General features: G+C 41.2%; 1 protein-coding gene and 2 long non-coding RNA genes across 4 annotated transcripts; all 3 read left to right on the plus strand.

The window, feature by feature from the left end:
* The first annotated feature begins 5,831 nt into the window (after nt 1-5,831).
* LOC132888482 (ribonuclease inhibitor-like) lies at nt 5,832-12,941 on the plus strand. The gene is made up of 4 exons (XM_060924528.1): nt 5,832-5,932; nt 8,105-8,278; nt 8,939-9,112; nt 12,770-12,941. Exons 1-4 carry the CDS (start codon nt 5,832-5,834, stop codon nt 12,939-12,941), a joined length of 621 nt encoding a protein of 206 aa, XP_060780511.1.
* A 408-nt stretch (nt 12,942-13,349) lies between these two features.
* Nucleotides 13,350-14,584, plus strand: LOC132888210 (uncharacterized). The gene is made up of 3 exons (XR_009654916.1): nt 13,350-13,429; nt 13,634-13,807; nt 14,466-14,584. It is a non-coding gene; the product is annotated as an uncharacterized LOC132888210 (long non-coding RNA).
* A 5,814-nt stretch (nt 14,585-20,398) lies between these two features.
* LOC132888211 (uncharacterized) lies at nt 20,399-20,795 on the plus strand. Of its 2 annotated transcripts, none has more exons than XR_009654918.1 (3): nt 20,399-20,445; nt 20,596-20,655; nt 20,746-20,795. It is a non-coding gene; the product is annotated as an uncharacterized LOC132888211 (long non-coding RNA). The 2 variants fall into 2 exon arrangements; XR_009654917.1 differs by having other exon boundaries at nt 20,400-20,445; nt 20,522-20,655.
* Nucleotides 20,796-22,667: the final 1,872 nt, after the last annotated feature.

The raw sequence follows: 22,667 nt of genomic DNA on the forward strand, positions 1-22,667 counted from the left end.
CACCGGTTCATCTGTACTAGCTACAATGAGAGCAATGAGTGTGCTATGCTTCAATTCAAATCTGTGGCCGAGCGCAACACAGTCTCGAATATGACCCACTACACACAGTCATGTCGTTTACATCGCCCTGACCACACACAAAGCATTGTACACGAAATATGAAAGTGAAATGTTGCGCCAAAATCTCGTAGCTTGCCTGTGTGCACTGTGTGCTATTGAACAAATGAAAAGGATTAATAAACCATGCTAGGGGTAACGAAAGGTTGGTTTCAGCACCGAAAACCGTTGCAACCGTTTCAATTCAAACATTATTTGTTTTGCTTAGTATTCCTTTCTGGTCTGTTGGATGTAGAATGGTAGGAGGACTGATCATGTCAGGTTGGCGAGCTAACTTGCTTGCATGATTAGCCAACCGAATAACAGACTAGTTACCGTTATGTTACAGTACCAACAGGTTGCTACTTCAACATTAGCAATGCCATCCACTATTTTTGGAATATAACCAGCCTATTGTCGGTTTTACTATGGAAAGGAAACATTATGATGCCAATGACAATACTTACCTCAACATGCTTGTGCAGATTAGACGTCGAATTTTTGTATGCCACAATAGTTGTCTTCTTGGGCACACAATCTGCATTGCATAATGAAACTGTCACCCCTTTTCTCTACGAAGCTGAAGTAATCACATATGTAGGGCCAGGGGTACACTTCATTACTGGAAGAAGTTGCGTTTTCTGCAGGGTCGTCCACCACAGGTTCCTCGGTCTCCTCCATGTCCGCCATCGTCTCAGGGGCGCAGATACGTTTTTTTGAACTGGGGGGGACAAAGCTGCCAGCAAACCAACCCCAATATGCCTGTCAAACTTGTTGTGGGTAACCATAGAAACCAAGCTCGAGCTCGCAACCTGTGCAGTCTACGCAGCTCAACCAACTGAATATCAGTCTTTGTTTTGTTTTATGTGAGTTGTTGCAACTATGTATGTACTGCTGTGCACCTCAATAAACTGAATGGTAATTAGTCTTTTGATTTTTCCGTGAGGTTTGCCTTATGCAAAGAAAGACAGCATAGACGTTTTTTCCTCCCTATAAGTGGGGGGGACCGAACGAGGTGAATTTAAATCTGGGTGGGATGAATCCCACCCATCCCCCCCTCTATCTGCGCCCGTGCATCGTCTGTGTGAGACTCTCGCGCACGACAACTGTCCTTCCCGTGATTCATTTCCAGAACGCATTTCCCCTTCTCCGTTTTAGCCTTTTTTTATTTATTTATTTTTTTTACTCAGTAACGGTTACGTAAAATGTACCGAAGTACACTACTTAAAAGAAAACACACTTAAGTAAAAGTACACTCTTTAAAAATTACTTGAAAAAGTATAAGTACACAAAAAAGCTACTCAAGTACAGTAACGCGAGTAATGTAATTCATTACTTTCCACCTCTGGAAGCCATGATGACTCAGCAAAAATATTTTCACCAACAGTTGGGCTACAGTAAACTATCCAATTAGTGACTTTTCAAGAACATGAAATATTACACATTATTATACAGACGGGACACTTTTTCCATGGAATAAAAACGTGTTCTATTCCCTTCTAGCAGGTTTATTGATGGCATGCAATATTATCACATCACTTATCCTACATGTATTACACCACTCTCTCCAATAGAGAATGAGTGTGCAATATTGTTTTAATATTACACGTTGTAAAGACAACACACAGTTGACAACGGCCAATGAGTTGGACATCCTGGGGGTCACAATAGACAAGAAGCTGTCCTGGTCAAAACATCTGACCAAAATTTCCATACGGGCAGGTCAGAAACTGGCAGCGCTGAGGAGAGTGGCCAGTAAACTCACCATGGACAGCCGAGCAACTGTCTACAAGCTACAAGTATGCAGCGTCATGGAATACGCCTCACTCAGCTGGATAAGTGCCTCACCAACACATCTTGGCCTACTTGACAACATCCAGAAGAAGGCCCTAAAGATTATAGGAGTGGACCAGGACACTGCCAGCACAAAACTCTCCATCCCCAGCCTTGGCCACAGAAGACAGGTTGCTGCTGCTACAGTCCTGTTCAAAATGCACACCCACCACTGCCCTACGGATCTCCGGGATATGCTCCCCCCGCCATACCCTAGACGGCGAACCACCTGCCTATGCACAGCTATGCCAGATCATGCCCTGGACCTCCCAGCCTCTAATACTCACGCCCTGGACAGAACCTTCCTCCACACTGCTGTCCAAGTATGGAATAGCCTTCCAGAACATGTAGTTGGACCCGTAGACACTGGCCCCCAGGCCTTTAAATGCAGGGTCCACAGGCATCTTCTGACCACTCCTCCCACTACCAGATGAACTACAGTGAACCAGATGATTGGCCAAGTGGAATTGTATTCTATCTTGCTATTGTTCATAATTGTACACAATAAAAGAACAAAACAAAAAAAACCCATCAGAACTCATGCGAATATCCGATGACAACTTTTCTGCTGCGCAGGAGCACAATCATTTCTTTGCTGGCTGGGAAAGAGAGAAGACAAGGCTAATCCAGTGCTTGGTTTAAGCACTAAATAAATAAACTGAAATTAAAGACACGCTGAACACCCAAAAGGCTACCAAAACATTATATATTCTTCATGCAAATATACAAGAGAAAAACATACCAAAAGACATTGAAAAACTGGAAACAAGACACGTTGGAGATGTAAAACTTCCACGCTAATGAGTGACTGACAGTTTGTACACAAATGAGGTTTGCTTCATTAAAAGCGGAAGATTAAAAGTGGAAGATGTATTTTGAAAGCGGAAGATGCGTTGAACACCCGAAAGACTACCAAAACTTCACTGGATATTCTTCACACATATTTACGAGAGAAAAACATACCAACAGACATCGAAAAACTGGAAAAGACAGCAATAGAAGAAATATTGTCAAAGTTCTACTTGGAGGTGAGGAAGAGTGACAGAGACTTTTACAAGAGGACTTCACTCTTGGACTTCACTCAGCAAAGCTCTTTTGTTTTGAGCAACTGCAATGTAACAATTACCTACGACCAAAAGTAACTATGAACTTGAACTGTCAGTCTGGATATAGCTTGTATACAAGTTGGGTTGTTGTTCAGGCTTTTTGGACTTGTACCATTTTTATTGTGAGAACTTTGACTTTGTACATGTACACTGGATTGACAGACTATTGATTTACATTTGATCAGAATCAGCATTCAATATTGGTAAGTTCCCCTGTTCTTAAAGGCAGGGCTCGAAATTAACTTTTTTTCTTTGTGTCCCCCAGTGGTCCCGAATTCTGTGTTGTATTGTCCCGAATGGAAGCAATAGTGTCCCCATTTTTTTCCTCTCTGAAATAACCAGTGGTTAATATTATCATATGAAGTTACTATTATATTTGTAACTATGCAATTTTGAACCCTTTATATCATTTTTACAATAAGTCACAAGACACAAGCGACACATGTCCTATACATCATCTACTTCAAAATTACAGTTATTGCATTTTCAGTTTATTAAACTTTGGCGATCTCACTGTATGAATAGATACCCATTTATTTAAAGGGGCCAACTAGCTCATTCAGAAAATGTTTCAACTCCCTACATCTGCAGTACACTTTAGCTGAAAATAAGACCCCTTTTATGTTCATTTCATCTACTTATACCTTGAATATCTGTTGGCACTTATAAGGCCAACTTATAATTTTCACCATTACCGTTATCCATAGCCCTGTGATGACCTGGCGACTTGTCCAGGGTGTACCCCGCCTTTCGCCCGTAGTCAGCTGGGATAGGCTCCAGCTCGCCTGCGACCCTGTAGAACAGGATAAAGCGGCTAGAGATAATGAGATGAGATGAGACCGTTATCCATTTTTATGAACTTACCGTTATCCATTTTTATTAACTTTCCGTTATCCAGTTTTATGAGCTTTCCGTTATCCATTTTATGAACTTTCGCTGCCGGGTGCAAATGTTAGCAACATCAACATAGTGCCAGGTCCGAGCCTAGTTGTGCTGCTGACTGACTAAACTTTCTGAACTAGAAAGACACCAAGAAAACTCACTTATTCTGTTGAACGGTATCTTCCGTCAATATCATCCACATCATTCCTGTTGTATTTTATAACGTGTCTAACAGTGTTCATTAAGTTCATTCAGTTGCTAGCGTTGCCTGCAGACCAGGCGATGACACTTTGGATCCTGAAGGTCCCGGAGATGTTATGTCTGGGCTTTCAGTTTCTTCCCCGCGGTCAGTCCGCTTCAACCACTTCAGCATTTTTGTTCTGGCAAGAGTCGGCGCAGCGTGTGCGGTAGCAATTCCATTCCAAGTCCATATAATGCGGACTCCGGCCGAAGATTCTAGAACAGAATGCGCTGCTCTGTAGCCTACGGATGCAGGTGCATCGAAAGTGTAGCTACTATGTATTTTTCGCTGTTAACGTTTTAAAATTAAAATTAAGTGAATGTCTACGTATGTGTTACGGCTTTGTAAACAATATGAATGTAGAACTTTTTTTCTAGATCTATTTTTTTCCATTGTCCCGGGATTGTCCCAGATATGATAATTTTGTGTCCCGATGACATTTTTTATGGTCCCCGGGACGTCGGGACACCGTTAGTTTCGAGCGCTGCTTAAAGGTCCCCTTGCATCGTTTTTTCATTAATTGTGCGGTGGTCTCTATTATGAATGAATGCCCTGTGAGCTGGTTTTGGTGAAAAAAAATGCTGTGGTTCTCCTGTTTCAGGCTGTTCTAGTTTGGTGGAGGAGCGGGTGGGGAGAGAACGACAGGATTTCAGCTCTTACTCATGAATATTCATGACATGCAAACATGTCACCTCCGATTGGCTAACAGCACTGTGACACTACCTCCAATGGGTCAGAACAAGCAGATGTGGGTGTCTTTGTAAAAACTGTTTCGATTGGCTATTATGGCCTCGACATTGATGTTTTGACCAATAACAATGTAGATGTGGCAGCGGGGGCGTGGACGAGCGTCGGTCTGTGAATGGAGCCGCCGTTAGAAACGAAACTGATGCGGAGCACTGCGCCTCGGGGCGAATTATGTCCCGTGGCGTGAAGCTATCCTGCCCTGGCAGCGCTGGTTCGTTGGGGAGAGGGCAGAGGCCGCTGGCTGCCAAGTCTGGGGAGGCTGGGACCTCCCCTGGCCGAGTTACGAGCATGCAAAGTCGGGCTGGAGCTGCCGATAGAAACTAAACTGATGCGGAGCACCGCACCGCGGGGTGAATTACGTCCCTCTCCTCGCGCTTCCTTCCTGTGGGCGGGCGCAAGCCAAGGTGGGCGAGACCATGAATACTAACTTACAAAGTGACATAAGATCGTATGGCTTTTTCAGATCCGCTCGTTTTTCCGACTATTTTCTTTCATAAGCTAATACAGGGAATGGGGGTAGAATTGCATTTTCACATGCAGCATGCATATGCAACTTGGAGTGAACTATGGTATTTCAAAAAGAGCCAGTATTAAACATTTTTGGTGGAAGGGCACCTTTAACTTTTGGTAAAATCTATAATTGTTCCATCGAATGTGTACGTGTAATAACAACAACAACAACAATAATAATGGCTTTTTTCGTGGTATATCAAATATATTCCATTCAGCTACTCATCTTTGACTCATTCAATATCATGCTAGCTGAATGGAATATATCTGAGAAACCACTCAAATTGTGGGAACTTCATGTCCCGCTTGACAACATCCTTGAAGCGGAGGTGGGGGCGTCCCTGTGCTCTAGTGCCACAGGTCAGTTCACTGTACAATAGGTCCTTCAGGATTCTCCCATCTGGCATGTGGTAGACATGGCCGAGCGTCTAGAGACTTGGGATCTGGGCACAAGTGAGGACATCAGTGTTGGTGATGTAGTCATTCCACTTGATGAGATACATCTCAAGCTCCTCATGTAAAAGGCATTAAGCCTCTTGTCCTGCCAAAAGTAAAGGGGCCATGTCTCACTGCCATATAACAGTGTACTGAGGACACAGGCTCTGTATACAATGATCTTAGTGTGGGTTATCAGCTTGCTGTTATGCCAGACTCTCTTTTTCAGCCTGGCGAATGTCGTTGCTGCTCGTCCTATCCAGCTGTTGATCTCCTTGTTCATGGACAGGGTGTCTGTCACAGTGGATCCCAGATAAGTGAACTTATTTGTCACATTAAGCGTGCAGTTGTTGATGGTGATTACAGGTGGGCATTTGACAACGCAATCTGAGACCTTGACGGAGTCAAACCTACAGAGATACAGGATTAACCCCCACAGTCTTATGAGACTGAAGGATGCCAACAAAATAGGTTTAAAAAAAAAAAAAAAAAAACCACCTTTATTTAAAAAAAACCCCTGGACTTCCGCTTCTGGCCGAATGGAGTGAGCAGTAAGGCGAAGCAGCTCCGCAAAGCTTAAACCAATCTATTGATGAATGCATCTTCCCTAGTGTATTTAAAAATGCCATAGTGACACCTGTGTTTAAAGCAGGTAATGCACAAGAAGTATGCAACTATCGACCAATTAGTATTCTTCCAGCCCTTTCAAAAATATTTGAAAGGGTAGTTGTTGAACAACTAACGGACCATCTTGATTATAATAGCCTTTTACATCCAATGCAATTTGGCTTCAGGAAAAGGCACTCCACAGAAACTGCCTGTTGCTATTTCATTGAGAAAATAAAAAATTATCTTGATCAAGGGGGGGGGGGAGCAGTCTTCCTTGATCTTCACAAGGCTTTCGATACAGTCAACCATGAGAAACTAATAAATAAACTAGTTAATTACGATCTGTCTGTTGACACACAAAAATGGATTAAATCTTATCTTAGTGATCGTTACCAGTGTGTGTGGGTTAATAGTGCACTTTCCTCATTCAAGGCATGTGAAATGGGGGTGCCACAGGGGTCTATTTTGGGGCCATTGCTGTTTAGTATTTACATTAACGACCTCCCACTTGTATGTGACTGAGTTAATATTGTAACGTATGCAGATGATACTGTATTGTATGTGCACGGTAATAATGCATCTGAGGTTGCAACTATACTTTCAAATGAAATGAAAAGGGTTGTAGAATGGCTGCATAGCTCCTGTCTTGTCTTAAACATTGATAAAACGGTATCCATGTTCTTTACAAGCAAGACTAAAATCAGAAACTATCCTGAAATCACAATCAACGGGCAAGCCATAAAGAATGTAACTGAGTTTAAATACCTAGGCATCACTCTTGACCCGACTCTTAGTTTTAAATTTCATGTAAAAAAAAAAAAACCCTCAGTAACACACTGAAGTTCAATCTATCAAATTTCAGATACATACGCAACTCTCTCACTACTGATGCATCTAGAATGCAATGATTATGTCTCATTTTCTATACTGCATCACAAGTTGGTCACAAGCCTGCAAAACGGTATTTTGGGACCTTTAAAATTGGAGAAAATTAAATATTCACTGAAGGGGAAATCTAATGTTTTTTACTCAACTTGGCAGTCCTTCATAAATTATTTCAATACAGATATATGATTTAGTTTGGTACAGTGATGTATATGATGTCCTCTGATGTTTGTTTGTTCTTTTGTTTTTGTGTGCACATTTTTGTACCATGATGAAAAAGCTTCAAGAAAGAGAAGATAAAAAAGAAAAAGTATATTATTATTAATAATAATAATAATAATAACAACTCTCCTGCAACCAGCAGCTGGATTAAGGTTTATACTGAAACTATAATTATTACTAAAAGTAACAAAAAACCTTCTAGAAATGTTAAACACTGGTCACAAACCACCAGTTAATCTGCAGATAATAAAATCCTCCAGGTTGAAGAAGTTACAGTAACAGAGTAATGTACAGTACAGACCTGTCAGATTATTTCATGACTACAGCGAGAACTGCACTTACCACCGTCAAGAATTCTTAAACACACAAGACACAGTGAGATATCGTCATACGATACCCAGACATGATCAGAGCAACAAGCAGAGACAGATCCAGAAGAGCAGAACAGGAGCCTGATAGGAAGCTTCACACTCTTTAAGTAAAGTCAGTTAAGATGAGGAAGGAAAAGCACAATGAAATTAATCTGCTCCCCCTGCAGGTTGTGTCAGTGCCGTCTCTCTGAGGAAGATTGTGGTGCTGTTGTATCGGCTCTGAGAACAAACCCCTCACACCTCAAGGAGCTGGACCTGAGTGAGAACACGATTGGAGACTCAGGAGTGAAGGAGCTCTCTGATCTACTGCACAACTCAAACTGCACTCTGGAGAAACTGAAGTAAATTATTTTTAGTCTGAGGAAAGTAAAAATGTTGAAAAAAGTGAATGATTAAAAAAAGTAAGAAAAATAACTAATAGATTTAGAATTTATAATTGATAAATAAAACCCTTTTGAATTTTGTTGACGAACTGATGAAGTGGCATCATTTTACTCTGTGAATAAGGGAAAGAAATTAAGAGTTCATCTAAATCATTTAGTTATAAAAAGGGAACCCCTGTAGTATAACACGCTTCATTATTTATTTTATGTTAATTAATGTAAGTAAATGAATCTCATGTGAAATGTGGCAGAACCTGTGCTTCCCTTAAATAATGGTGATAAATGTTGGCTACTGCACTGAAATTACTCTGAATTTCAAACCCCTCAGAGATATTATAGCGCCACTGTCGGGTGACTTCCTCACCTGGTATTTTTCTTTGTGTTCACATTAAATCTTTAAAGATATTAGTGTAGTGTGAACACTGTTTAGCACAATCAGTCCTGCTGCAGAATCTCCTGTGGTTCTGAGAGTGTGGGTGAACAGTCCACTGTACACGTTCTCACCACTCCGTTATAGCTCCGTTATTTCTGATACATTTCTGATACTCCATTATTTTTGATGGTTGATTGTGTGGGTTGTTTAAAGAGGTTTTTCTCAGCTGTGTTCTCTGTCTGCAGGCTGAGTAACTGCAGTATTACAGTGCGCGGCTGTACTGATCTGATATCAGCTCTTACTTCAAACCCTTCACACCTGACAGAGCTGGACCTGAGTGAGAACACACTGGGAAATCCAGGAGTGACTCAGATCTCTACTCTACTAAAGAGCTCATCCGGCTATTTCCAGACGCTTCGGTAAGTCATTTAATATTCTACATGACTAGATCAATGATGTTTTTATTTCACTCTCAGTATATTTGTAGCGTGTAGGAACAGATTAATCAGCAACTCATTCAGGGCTGTGTTTCCCAATAACAACTCACTTTATTCAACAATCAGCAGCTGAACAAAGGACAACACATGTGAGCCTGTTTTGTGAGCGTTTCCCAAAAGCCTTCATTATCAGATATTTAGATTTAACTTATAAAATAAATTACACTATTGGAAGCGACTGAAAAAGTTAAATTCTAAATGGCAATGTTCACAGAGAAAAAAAAAAGTGAGAGGGAAAATATTAAACGCAGCTTCTGCAAACAAGATTTCTTCAAGGAAAACAACATGGAAGATTTTTTTTTTAAAATAACAAAACCAACGAGAGCCCAAGTGATAAATCGGCATGTCATTATGAGGTAATTGCTGATAAATTAGCATCAGTATTATAACGGCTGATAAATGACAATTAAAAATAATGTCGAGACAGAGGATGGATCATTCAAACATGTTGAGTGTTGGTGCATAGTTTGTCCACCAGAGGGCGAACTGCGACTTCTCTGTTGGAACACCAGAAATCACAACCATCAGCGGACCCAAGCAGAGTCGAGCAGAATCGCAACGGCGTGGAAAACAGATGAAGGGGTTCAGTGATTTAAAGAAAGTCAGTTTCAGTTGTACACATAAATTAATGGTGTATAGAGTATATACACATTTTTTGTTTTGTCTGAAATTGTGTAGTTGCGATATTAATCAAAGAATAAAGTATCCTAAAGTGTTTCTTTGTGATATTAGCATTGCATATATGCTATTTTTGAGTGAAGATGGGTTAAACATTTTATTTCTAATGAAGTCGGCTATTTCTTGAAAACACATAACTAATAAATGTGTCTGTTTCCAGTGTTTCCCCTAGAAAATATTTGAAGGTGCGGTGGCAAGACCTGCGCTCAGACGTCCCACCCCAGTACGAGGATAAAAACAGCCAACAGCACAGAAGGCTATACATAGATTAATCCATCAGTCATGACTTTAGCCCACAACATGCCAGCACATAACTGCGCAGAATAAAATGCTAAAACAGCCAACAGTACACAACAAAAGCACCTCGGTAGTAGGCTAACTCAACTTAAACAACTTGCTTGTATCAGTACCAATGCAGTATAGAAACACTGAAAACAGAGGAAGCAGTGCACTCGGCGGTGCTAATAGAAGTAACCAATGACTTGCGCTTAAAACTTCCCAAAGGCCTGCCTGCGTCGGTCATTGGCCTGCACGAACTCCTTTGCGATGGCTGTCATGTCAGTTTGTTCCAGAATGTCACGGTGAATATGGCAGTTCATCAAGTCATTCAGTCTTGTGTCATTGTGGATCGGAGGTATGATTTCAGTCGATGAAGTGTGGAAAACGAACGCTCTGCTGATGCCAAGGGCACGAAGGCCATAAAATAAAACAATGATTTTAAGTTCATGTCTATAATGAATTTAATTTAAGGACTAATGACTCTTCTGAGGAAGATTGGAGTCCCGGTCAAAACTATCAAACAGGTAAAGAAACATCTACAATATTATGTCTGAAGATAAGAAAATATTGAACACATCTAAACTTATCAATCCATCACTCACTTCAAAAATTGTAAAACTTAAACCTATATCCTCCCATAATTTTTGTTCAATTGACACCGAATGTGCAAGAGCATCTTCAGACTGTACTACTACGCAGATTTTTGATTCGTCAAAACTGAGCCTGGAGTTCATCAGAATGTTTGACTGTAAATGGAACATATACTAGCATTCAGGCTACTGATTAACCCATAAGAGCCCAGACCGATTTCTCAATCAAGGAAAATTATTGAGGAAATAAAATGAACTAAAGAGACGACAAAGAAAACATTTCTGACCTTTTATTTTTTAAAATAGCACTTTCATGTCTCAGGATCTGAAATATTAAATTGCAGATTTGCAGAACACTGCGACACTATTACACTGTTAACCCCAAAGTTCATTCTGTGCAAACAGTTTGAGTAAATTCCACTTTTAAAGATTAGTTTTATTGCATTACTTAAACAGTATGAGTATATGAAGAGTATATGAGACAGTCAGTGGGTTACTCATTTTTGTAATTTAAACAAACTAAAACTATCGTGTTTTACCTCAGGCCACAGTGCTGCCCTGCTGTGATTGGCTCAAGACAAGTTGAGCTGACGGCTCCAGAGGAAGCTGCGCCATTTTCTAATTTACACAGAGCAATTTAAGGTCTTTGCACTTTTGACAGCAAGCTAATTAGCATGTTAGCGGCTACAGTCGGTACCCGGCACGTTAAAAGTGGGTCAACGTTGTAACGACATAACGTTACTGTACAAGCAATGCTTATTTAACGCTAACAAACTTAAGCCCTATATGTTGAAACTCCTCTCTTATTCGCTCGTTAATTTATCACACAGTCTTACCTCAGTCAACTTCCGCCCTCCTTCTGAGAAAATTCAACGTCTCAGACGCGGACACAAGTGGGCGGGAGATGCGTTTGATTAAGTCTTCTGATTGGCTGGTGATAGATTGGTGGGCGGGGGATGCGTTTGATTAAGTCTCCTGATTGGCTGGTGATAGATTGGTGGGCGGGGGATGCGTTTGATTAAGTCTCCTGATTGGCTGGTGATAGATTGGTGTCATTATAGCGCGTCGGAGCGGTTCATGTCAGGCTCGAGTCCGCTCAACGTCAAAAAACATTGGTTTAGCCTATTTTTAAAATAATTTTCAAAAAGTTACCCGGGCCACGGCCCCCCTTCAGAAATTCCTGAAGGTGCAGCGGCCCGCCGCAGCCAATTGTACATAGCGGAAACCCTGGTTTCCAGATGAATAGTTATGTATAAAAGCCTCATTAAAGTAATTTTGTTGTGTACATTATTCAAAATGTTTTTAATGTACATTGAGGCCTGCTTGACTATTTTTGTACTCATCACAATATTTTAATGCGTTCCCATTTGAATGAAGACGTTTGTCTTTTTTTTTTCGAGGGGTGTGTTTCAGCCGAGAATATCGATTATCGTAAATCACAGTCCTTATCAGTGCCAAAAAATTCCTTATCAGGCCCTAAAATCAACACAAAAGGCCCTAAAATCAATCAGTATCTTGTGTTTGGAAAATATGAAGGTATTAGATGTTGTCGTGTGCTCATTTATCATCCACCAAAGAGCCTGGACACACCACTGCTCACCGTCACCGAGATGGTCAGTGGGGTTATATTCAATCACACTGAGTTAGGGCAGAAATACAAAAGAGATTTTTATTTGAGTGATCAACATTTGGATTAATTAGTAAAGCTGTAATTTGGCCCAGTGGACTAACTGCTCTGCCTGGATAATTAACTAATTAGCTGAATAATATCTGTTCAGTCAAACGGAGCGGTGAGGATTTATTTGTCCTGAAATTAGTGGCCTTTGCATTTTTGAGGTAGAATTACATGCAGCTCCAAATAAATTCTAAATGAATAAAACTTGTCATGCGGATGTAATTTACAAACGCGTTTATGTAGTTCATTAGTGACGAAGGGTTTCTGGAAATGAAAGAATACTGAAGTACTGAGCATTGAGAACATTTCCCCAAATCCACCCTTAACCACATGCTGAACTTTCTGCTCCTTCTCCAGACTTTCAGACTGTAATATAACAGAGAAAGGATACACTGATCTGGCTGAAGCTCTGAAGTCACAGCACTCATCACACCTGAGAGAGCTGGATCTCAGAGGGAACGACCCTGGAGCATCAGGAATGAAGGAGTTTAGGAATTTGCTGAATGATGGAAAATGTACACTGAGGTGAGCACTTTCCCCCAGTAAATGCACACAGCTTTCATTCTGACTAATTAGTAAAGTTTTGCTGTTTGCACCACTAGTGCACTGTTACATTTCTCACACTTTTACAGTATTTTTATGATTGTACACAATTATTTTTATCTTCATATTTTTATAAAGAAATCTGAAGTCAGAATGATGCTGAAGTGAGAGTGTGAATGTTTAAAATTAGTTTTCCACCAAGGACCAAACAGTTAGTGAAAAAGTAACACTGCGTTGCTGTTCAGTGTAATATAAATGATAAATGACTGATTATTTATCTATTCTTTCTCTCTCTACAGGTTGTTGAAAAGTCCCAATGCACAGAAAGCTTATGATCATGTGACTAAAGTTCTGGGTATAAAGCCAATCCTGCAGACGGACCTGAATCTGAGTGGGGAAAATCGCAGGAGATTCAGGAGCAGAGCAACTCTCTGCTTTACTGAAGGATCCACACTGCAGAGCTGAAAAACTTCAGTACGGAACTGAATTATATATTAATCTGTAAACTTCAGTTAGTGATGTTAGTGCTGAACAGTTTGTCTTTAGGTTATCAATCATTCATCGAGTTTTCATGTCTTTTTCAGTAGTAATGAGTAGTTTGAGGAGAAAAGACCCCCTTCTGCACACAGAACTGCTGAACAAAAACCCACAGTTAACTGTGATTTATTGTGCTTTCAGACTCCGTGAGTGTAATCTGACAGAGAAAGGATGTTCAGCTCTGCTCACAGCTCTCAGATCAGAATCCTCCACCCTGAGGGAGCTGAATCTGAGTCAGAACAGGATTCAGGATTCAGGAGTGAAGCTGCTCTCTGCAGAACTGAAGAATCCACACTGTAAACTGGAGACTGTGAGGTAACATCTAATACACACTTCATTCATCATCCAGAGGCTCTGATAGAGCCGTGAAATGCAGTAGATGTCATCGTGTTAGTGTTGTGGTGTCTGTAGATTTCAAACAGTGCACTGAGCAGTTTAGAAATGATCTCATTATCCACATACGGAGGGAAAAAGGGATAAGAATACAGATGACGGTCGACGTTCTGCATCTGTTTTCATATCATCTCTGTGTCGTCTGCAACATTGATGGAAGAAGCGTCCAGTGTCAGGAACTTTACATTTTCAGACTCTGTAAAGTCTTCACAACAAAGAAGTTCTCAGTAAAAGCCGAAGGTCTGAAAATGTTTCATATGCACCGTATAGTTTTATTAAAGCCGAGTGAATTTGAGGGGGCGTGTCAGACAGAACGGAGAAATATTTCATTTGGAAAAGACTTTATATTTCCTGCTATGATCCAGTTTTCACTATTGACTTTATAATGTCTGTTTCTGAGTTCAGAACATTTCAGGCATCACAGATTGGTAAACTGGCGTGTGTTTCCAGAGAGGACAAAAACAGGGAAAATAATTTAGTCTCACAATGAAAGCTGCCACATTTTTTACTCTCATTGACTTTTGAGGAGATTTACAGAGATTTCCAACATAAAATCAGAGAGTTGTGTGTTTTTGTGTAGACTTTCAGACTGCAGTATAACAGAGGAAGGATACACTGCTCTGGCTGAAGCTCTGAGACTAAACCCATCATCACACCTGAGAGAGCTGGATCTCAGAGGGAACGACCCTGGAGCATCAGGAGTCCAACAACTCACTGACTGCAAAACTAACAAACTGACACTCAGGTGATTCTTCTAGAAGTAAACATCATATTAAATAAATAAACAAACAAATACTGTGAAAAAATGACTTTTTCTCTTCAAATCCCTACAGGTTGTTGAAAAGTGCTGAAGCAGAGGAAGCCTACAACCTTCTTACTCGAATGTTCAGTAAAAACCCCTTACTGCACACGGAGCTGGATCTGAGCTACAGAAAATTAACAGACGACAGAGTGGATCAGCTCTCGGCTCTGCTGCAGGATCCACATTACAGACTGCAGAAACTTACGTAAGAAACAACTCTAAACACATCGATCTCTATTTTCTGTTTTCACTCAGTTGCTGTTTTTTACAGCCAGAAGCGACTGTATCCATGCGGACTGTGCCTGTGCTGATTGGAAAGCCGCTGACAGTGAATTGTACTCACCTTACAACCTGCCGAGTCCCTGCCTCTTCGAGAAAACGCTGTTTTCATTGAAGCCCAGGCTTAAATATTCCATTTCTTACAGCTCAGTTTTGTAGATATTCACTAATTATGTCACACGGCTTTTATAGTAGGCCACAGCACTACAGCCGCATTTCACCTCAACTCCTAATTATACACAACTGACTCAATTATTTTAAACATTTTACAGATTTTATATATTTACATTATTTTTCAGAAAAAATAAGAATAAACAGGTCAGTTGTAACCACTAAATGTGAATCACATGAATTTAACAGACTACTATTTCATTTATCAAGCCAACATGACGTCACACATCAGAGCTGATGCGAATATCCAATGAGAGAGGTTTCTGCTGCACAGAACTATTTCTTTGTTCGCTGGGAAAGAGAAAGATTTGGCTAATCCAGTGCTAGGATTAGCTGTGCTATAATTAAGCACTAAATAAATAAAGTGAAACTAAAGACATGTTGAACACCTGAAAGGCTCCCAAAACTTCATTAGATATTCTTCATGCATGTTTACAAGCAGTGGTGAACCGTTACTATTAGAGCTGGGACTTCAGACACCAAAACAGCAACAGGGTAAAGGATTCTGTAAGGGATTAGCGTCAGGCTGCCAGGTCGCTCTGTTGTGTGAAGCTGTCGATGTTGATTTTAACTCAGTAAATTCCACAGGGGAATAAATCCTTAAGTCTGAGTGAAAAATACTGTAGTGAGTGTGCAGTGTGGAAGAAGAGTCTGGAGACAGAAATCTTAGTTTCTCGGTCGTTAGCCTGTGCTACTTGCTCTCGATAGCATTGACTGCTTTATTCGCTTTCGCTAACACTACTGATGAATGCCACACCGGCTGGAAGGTGACTTCACTGCTGCGCTGATGGTGCCGATTCATGGTTAAATTCGCGTTGGCCTTCAAGAATGCAATTAAAAAGCAATTAAAGAATGAAAGAAATGAAATATAACATTTGAAATGCTGATATGTTTGGGCTTCTCTGAACGCCTGGAAGGCCCTGACGCTTCCCCTCTGTTTACAAGAGAAAACCACACGAACCGACATTGAAAAACTAGAAGAGTGTGCATGTAGAACAATAATAATAATAATAATAATAATAATAATGGCTAACTAACTTCTTTCATTGATGTTCCGCAACATTTAATGTAACTACAAATTGATTTTTTTTTTTTTTTGGCAAATTGCTGTGGTATGAGAAGAATAACACTCCAAGATGCGCTGCTATAGAAAAATAATCAACTTCAGGGTGAGAACAGTAACTCCACTTCATGACACCACCCTGTCTCTCTCTCTCTCTCTCACACACGCGCGCGCGCGCGCGCACAGTCGTTTATTCTTTAGTTATTGACCTTAATACTGTAACAGTGTTGAGTTCACTCTAATAAAGGACTAAATATCTTTTCTCTGTCTCCCTCTGCAGACTGAGTTACAGCGTCAGTGAGAAATCCTGCACTGCTTTGGCTTCAGCTCTCTGTACAAATCCATCACACATCAGAGAGCTGGATCTGAGTGGGTGTGAACTGGGAGACTCAGGAGTGGAGAAGCTCTGTGATCTACTGAAGAAACACGAGTGTAAACTGGAGACACTGCGGTGAGTAACTCAGTGATGAAACACACTAAGTTTTATAATAATGCAGAACAAGGGCGCCTGCTAGTGGGGGGACTGGTGAAGGTGTGCCCTTTAGGTGTGAATGAGTGTGTAAAAGTGTGTGTGCATGGAGCCCTGCAATGGACGGTGTTCTGATGGTTTGTGGTGTTCTACTGAAAAATGCTACCGTAGCGCTAATCGACAGCAGAGTCCATCGATTTATGCTACTTTGTCAAAAACTGCTCCCGTTGATTATCGGTATGATTTTTGTATATCTCCTAAAGATATAACTCACATATTTATTTACTTTACAAACCAGGTCACGTGTACTGTCCGAGCTTGGCTTGCAGGTTTTGATTGACATTTTTAAAGTAGCACATTTTGATCTACCAATATTCTCCATCAAATAATGCTCCCAGTAGATACACATTCTATTTTACACCTCCAGTCCCTCCAAGGGTGCTGTCAGAGCATGGGGAGCATGTTTTGATACTCTATTCTCATATTCTGAAATATACATTTCAGATTCCAGCAAAGTCACTCCTGCAAGGTAGCATGAAATGATGGGCGTGGAAACAGAGATCAAAAAAATGGGTCTGCGCAAAGACGCAGGGTAGCACATCTCGATAGGTAGCACAGTTTGATAGAACAACGGTACATTAAAGAGAATCATACTGTAATTCAACAGAAGTTTTCTGACAGTAACACACACTGGCTCAGCACTAGTAAACAGCCGTAAACATCTGTCAGCACTAAGACTGAACAGACGGTGAAAACTTAGTTTAAAAACTGTCGTTATTTTTAACAGTTTTAAAAGAGGCTAATCTCATCTCATTATCTGTAGCCGCTTTATCCTGTTCTACAGGGTCGCAGGCAAGCTGGAGCCTATCCCAGCTGACTACGGGTGAAAGGCAGGGTACACCCTGGACAAGTTGCCAGGTCATCACAGGGCTGACACATAGACACAGACAACCATTCACACTCACATTCACACCTACGGTCAATTTAGAGTCACCAGTTAAAGGACCCATGGCATGGTGGTTTGTTGATGCTTTAAATGGGATCGTGGAGGCTTCCGGATGTTATATCCACAGCCTTTCTCGAAATGAACCCTCGGAACGTAGATATAGCCTCCTGGAAGAAAGCCCCATTTCAGCGCTTTTCCTAGTGCGTCGTTTTGCTCATGAGAAGCATGGAGGTGGGGAAGTGTAGAGGGTGGGGGCGTGCCATGGGGGGAGGGGCTGCCGTCTGCCTCCCAAGCTGGCCGAGAGCGCTCCTCGTCGGGCACGGCCAGGCGGGCGAATGCCCTGGTCCGTCCGCCCTGTCTAAAAAAAAAAAATGGTACAACTCGAGCCCATGGTAAAACTGGGACTTTGTCGGGTTTTTTTTCAGCCTGAGCCCCATGGTAAAACTAAGCAGTTTTACCATGGAGGAGTGGGGACTTTGCCGTTTCCTCCCCCCAACTCGCCCCTGGGAGAACCGCTGCCTCCACGGGCAGCCGGTGCCGCTGGAGGGCCGCCCGTGCGACCTCGGGTCCCGACAAAAGATAGCAGAGGGACGTTGAAACGGCGCCGATTCTTGGTCAGAATGGTCGGTTTCCGTCGTAAGTCAGAAAATCAACGCTGAAACGGCGCCGTGAAACGTCGATTTCTCCGCCATCAGAGAAGGTCGATTTATCACTGTTGAATCACCGTGGGTAAAGGTTGATCTGTCGACCGTCAGAGAAGGTCGAATATACGATGTTGAACCATCGTCACTTTTGCCGGCCAGTTTTCAACATTGGTAGGATAATTGTTCAGAATATAAATTGCCACTGTTTGTCTTATCCTGCTTACACATAGATACGAGTAAATGATATAAGTGATAATGATAAGTAAATGATAAAAAAAGAACAAAAACCAGTTTACTTTCTTAACTCAGCAATGGATTTGACCTATCTTTGAAAGTTTTTTTGCAAATAACTTAACATTTCCAAGATGATCATAAATTAATTCTAAGAAGATTGAAAGTGTTACAAAACCTGCATCTTATACCTAACTAGTGGGAATGGTGGTGTTACAACTTATCCTGGTGTTACTTTCATACCCGGTGTCTCTCATCTCTGTTGTATTGACTTTTATTTCAAGGCATGATATAAAAAAGGGCCAGTACGTATACGTAGCGATATGTCGTTGGATGTCCCACGCTGTCCCATAATGCAGTGCGATTACCACTGCTGTTTACTGGATGACGTCATTTTCGTTATATACCTGGGTGCACGTGAAACTCCTACACCACTCGGTTGGATCGCGACTCTCTTGTGGATCGGCCTGCTGTTACGCTTGGACCATTGAAACATTGAGAAAAACACTGGACCACGCTACATTTTCATTCATCCCTGGACATCTGGTACGTACCATTATTCAGTCACTATTAATAAAGGGAATTTCGAATACAATTTCAAGCAGTTTAAGAAGTTATGATGAACTTCAGTCATATCACGCGTTGGAGAAATTTCCCTCAACTAGTATCCATTTGAAACAACAACAATGCAGATGCATTATTCAGTCGAAAAACGAGTCGAAGTAGTTGTCTTGTTGGAGTGAAAACTTAGCGTTGGAGTGAAAACTTAGCATTTAAATCGAGCATGTAGGCCTAGGTCGCATGTCGTTTTGAGCTGACCTGTTCTTTTGTGTAGCCATGGGTCGCGCCTCGCGGCCATGAACTTTAAAGATTATCCAGGCTACCAACGCTTCTGTAGTGACCATTTTGTTTGAGGTACCACGAACGAAATTGCTTATATTCCCTCAACTAATACAATAAACATGCAGATGCATTGTTTAGTCGAAAACTAGTCAAAGTAGTGGTCTTGATGGAGTGAAAACAAAGCATTTCAATCGAGTATATAGGCCGTGGTTATAACCGGTAGCTATACCCGGCTTGAGGGGGCTGGGCTTTGTAACGCGATGGGTCGCAGCCATTAGAACAGGACTCCAGACATTGTTAAAACATTGTTGGTACTAAAACAGAACTTTCTATAAAACAATTGTTTGAACTGTGTGTGCGCGCGTGTGTGTCCATTTGAAACAATAAACATGCAGATGCATTATTCAATCGAAAAACGAGTCGAAGTAGTTGTCTTGTTGGAGTGAAAACTTAGCGTTGGTGTGAAAACTTAGCGTTTAAATCGAGCATGTAGGCCTAGGTCACATGTCGTTTTGAGCTGACCTGTTCTTTTGTGTAGCCATGGGTCGCGCCTCACGGCCATGAACTTTAAAGATTATCCAGGCTACCAACGCTTCTGTAGTGACCACTTTGTTTGAGGTACCACGAACGAAATTGCTTATATTCACTCATGGTATTAACTCATGGTAACTATGCATTTCCTTTATTTATGCCAGAAATTAAAATACCAATGAGTAAGTGAAGATATGTTTTGATCAACTGACTGCTTACTATTTTTCAGATTCACCGTCGTCAGAAACCCCGCCAGGCCCTTTCCTTCACAGCCAGCCACTAACCCATGGTAACTATGCATTGCCTTGATTTATGCCATAAACGACTAAAAAAACAAAACAACAAACAAATATCTATGTAGATGCGTTTTGATCAACTGACTATACAATTTTTCAGATTCACCCCAGCCACGTCACTGCTTCCATGGTAAGTCAAAGAGGAAATCAATCAATCAACATGAAAATTGTGAATTTAGAACAGAAATTAAATTAAGGCGCACCTTGAAGTGAACTAAATTGTACTCTCTGATATTTCAGCCACACCTCTGCCATCGCAACAGGGGAACAATCAGTTGCTGCGTGGTGAGTCCACAACTGTAATCACTGGTCATAAATGACCAGCAATGTGAAAGTCCTAATGTTTGGTGTTACTTAACAGACATGGGCATCAGCACCGTCATTGCTCTCCTTGGCCAGCTGAGGGAGGAAAACTGACTGCTTACTATTTTTCAGATTCACCGTCTTCAGAAACCCCGCCAGGCCCTTTCCTTCACAGCCAGCCACTAACCCATGGTAACTATGCATTGCCTTTATTTATGCCAAAAACGACAAACAAATATCTATGTAGATGCATTTTGATCAACTGACTATACAATTTTTCAGATTCACCCCAGCCACGTCACCGCTTCCATTAAGTCAAAGAGGAAATCAATCAACATGAAAATTGTAAATTTAGAACAGAAATTTAAATTAAGGCGCACCTTGTAGTGAACTAAATTGTACTCTCTGATATTTCAGCCACACCTCTGCCATCGCAACAGGGGAACAATCAGTTGCTGCGTGGTGAGTCATCAACTGTAATCACTGTTCAAAAATGACCAGCAATATGAAATAAAAGTCCTAATGTTTGATGTTACTTAACAGACATGGGCATCAGCACAGTCATCGCTCTCCTTGGCCAGCTGAGGGAGGAAAACAGGGAGCTGAAGGGGGAAGTAGGAAGGCTGGCGCAAGAGGTCAGGGCCCTAAGGAGAGAGATGGGGAGACAAGACACACCCAGACATCGCCCCTAATCAAGCTCCCACTCTCCACCATGGAGGAGTTTTTGGCAGCAGAGGCCCTGGTCAAGGAAGATGCCAAACAAAAGCAGCTAATGGTACTTATTGAGTCTTACCTTTCCTTTCCAGTCATCTGCAACACCTGCAAAAAGAAACACAAATACTTAATATCATTGTGAATCAATGAAACAATGATAAACACTGAATACTTTCTCATTATTGTCTTCATGCTACATTTTATTCTATCAGGTGTCTACCTTAGCCCTTTGTGGAGGAACCGACGTAGGGGTCACAGTGAGGCGGATGCTGCGTAGCCTCCTGGTCAACAGCTTGGCCAGCCAATTTAACTGGGCTGGAAAGGGGGAAAAAAAACTGCGTTTAAGGACACCAAGATCCATGATGTCCTGTTTGGTAGGTTATGCATGTGCACAAAGCTGTAAAAGAGGGTAAAATAGTAAGCTGTCGCAAGTACTTGCACACTACTTCTAAATGTTCTTTGATAACTCCTTCACTAACTGTAACATTACGATTATAACGACAACGACAAACATATTGTGAAAGATGCAAAGGATTAAGAAACTCACCAGGCGCCTTACTCAGAAAAAGCAGGTGTGCAGGCAAGTCCAGGGAGGCTGACTGAGTGACGAACGGTCCGGTAGTGGCATTTCTATTTCCGCTTTGTGTCAATGGGGAAATTAAAATGTGTTTTTTTTTGTTTTTTTTTTAATCCCGTTTAAATTGTCACAAGATTCACATCTATGGTTTCTGATTTTTACATACATTTTCTGTACTAGTACCATTACTTGCCACCTACCACTAGAGTGTGACGTGCATAGTCTTAACAACTCAAACTTTAACAATAATCACCATGCAAAGTCTCAATGTTGTTTTGTTCCTTCAGATGCTCTACAAAACCAGCTGCCAGGGAGCACACACGCTACTTTTAGTGACGCAATCAAGAAGTGGCTTAAGTATGCGCCAGAGAGAGAGGGAGGGATGAGGAGACGTGAGGTAGGGTGGCATTTAGAAACCCATAGCCTACTGCTGACTTTCTTTATCAATGCTGCATCAAATTAATTTTGGTTATGTTTTTCTGTTTCCATGTACAGGTGTCTGCGCCGCAGGAGGAATATAGGCCACAATTATAAATTATAAATAAATCATAAAATGTTTCTAAGAACTTGTTCAAGTGTGTTCTGTTCCTTATAAATGTTAAGTTATGCCTCATTAGATAGCTTGACAAACATTAGGAGAGGTGCATTGTTGCATGCATTTTTATATCCTGTTGTACATAAAACAGGACGTAGCCTATGCACATTGATATAAATTAAGTTTCACTTTCATGGTTGAAGTATGCATGTGTGTGTTCATCCTAGGCAAGAGCCCCGATGCTTTATTGTTAGCTAGTTTAATTTAGCCTGTTTTGCCTTCCTGTTGTACATAAAACAGGAAGTAAAGTTGGATGAATCATCGCCGAAAATTAAACTATAAATCGACCGAAATCCGTAGTTGAATAAAGGGTGAAAG

This window comes from Neoarius graeffei, chromosome 6 (genome assembly GCF_027579695.1).
Source record: "Neoarius graeffei isolate fNeoGra1 chromosome 6, fNeoGra1.pri, whole genome shotgun sequence".
NCBI classification, from domain to species: domain Eukaryota; kingdom Metazoa; phylum Chordata; class Actinopteri; order Siluriformes; family Ariidae; genus Neoarius; species Neoarius graeffei.

What these genes read in the sequence shown, in the direction of transcription:
- LOC132888482 (XM_060924528.1), top strand. Translation starts at nt 5,832, where the DNA reads ATGGCCGAGCGTCTAGAGACTTGGGATCTGGGCACAAGTGAGGACATC. An exon ending in ATACATCTCAAGCTCCTCAT is followed by an intron (nt 5,933 to 8,104) that starts GTAAAAGGCATT and finishes CTCCCCCTGCAG; the next exon opens with GTTGTGTCAGTGCCGTCTCT. An exon ending in TGCACTCTGGAGAAACTGAA is followed by an intron (nt 8,279 to 8,938) that starts GTAAATTATTTT and finishes CTCTGTCTGCAG; the next exon opens with GCTGAGTAACTGCAGTATTA.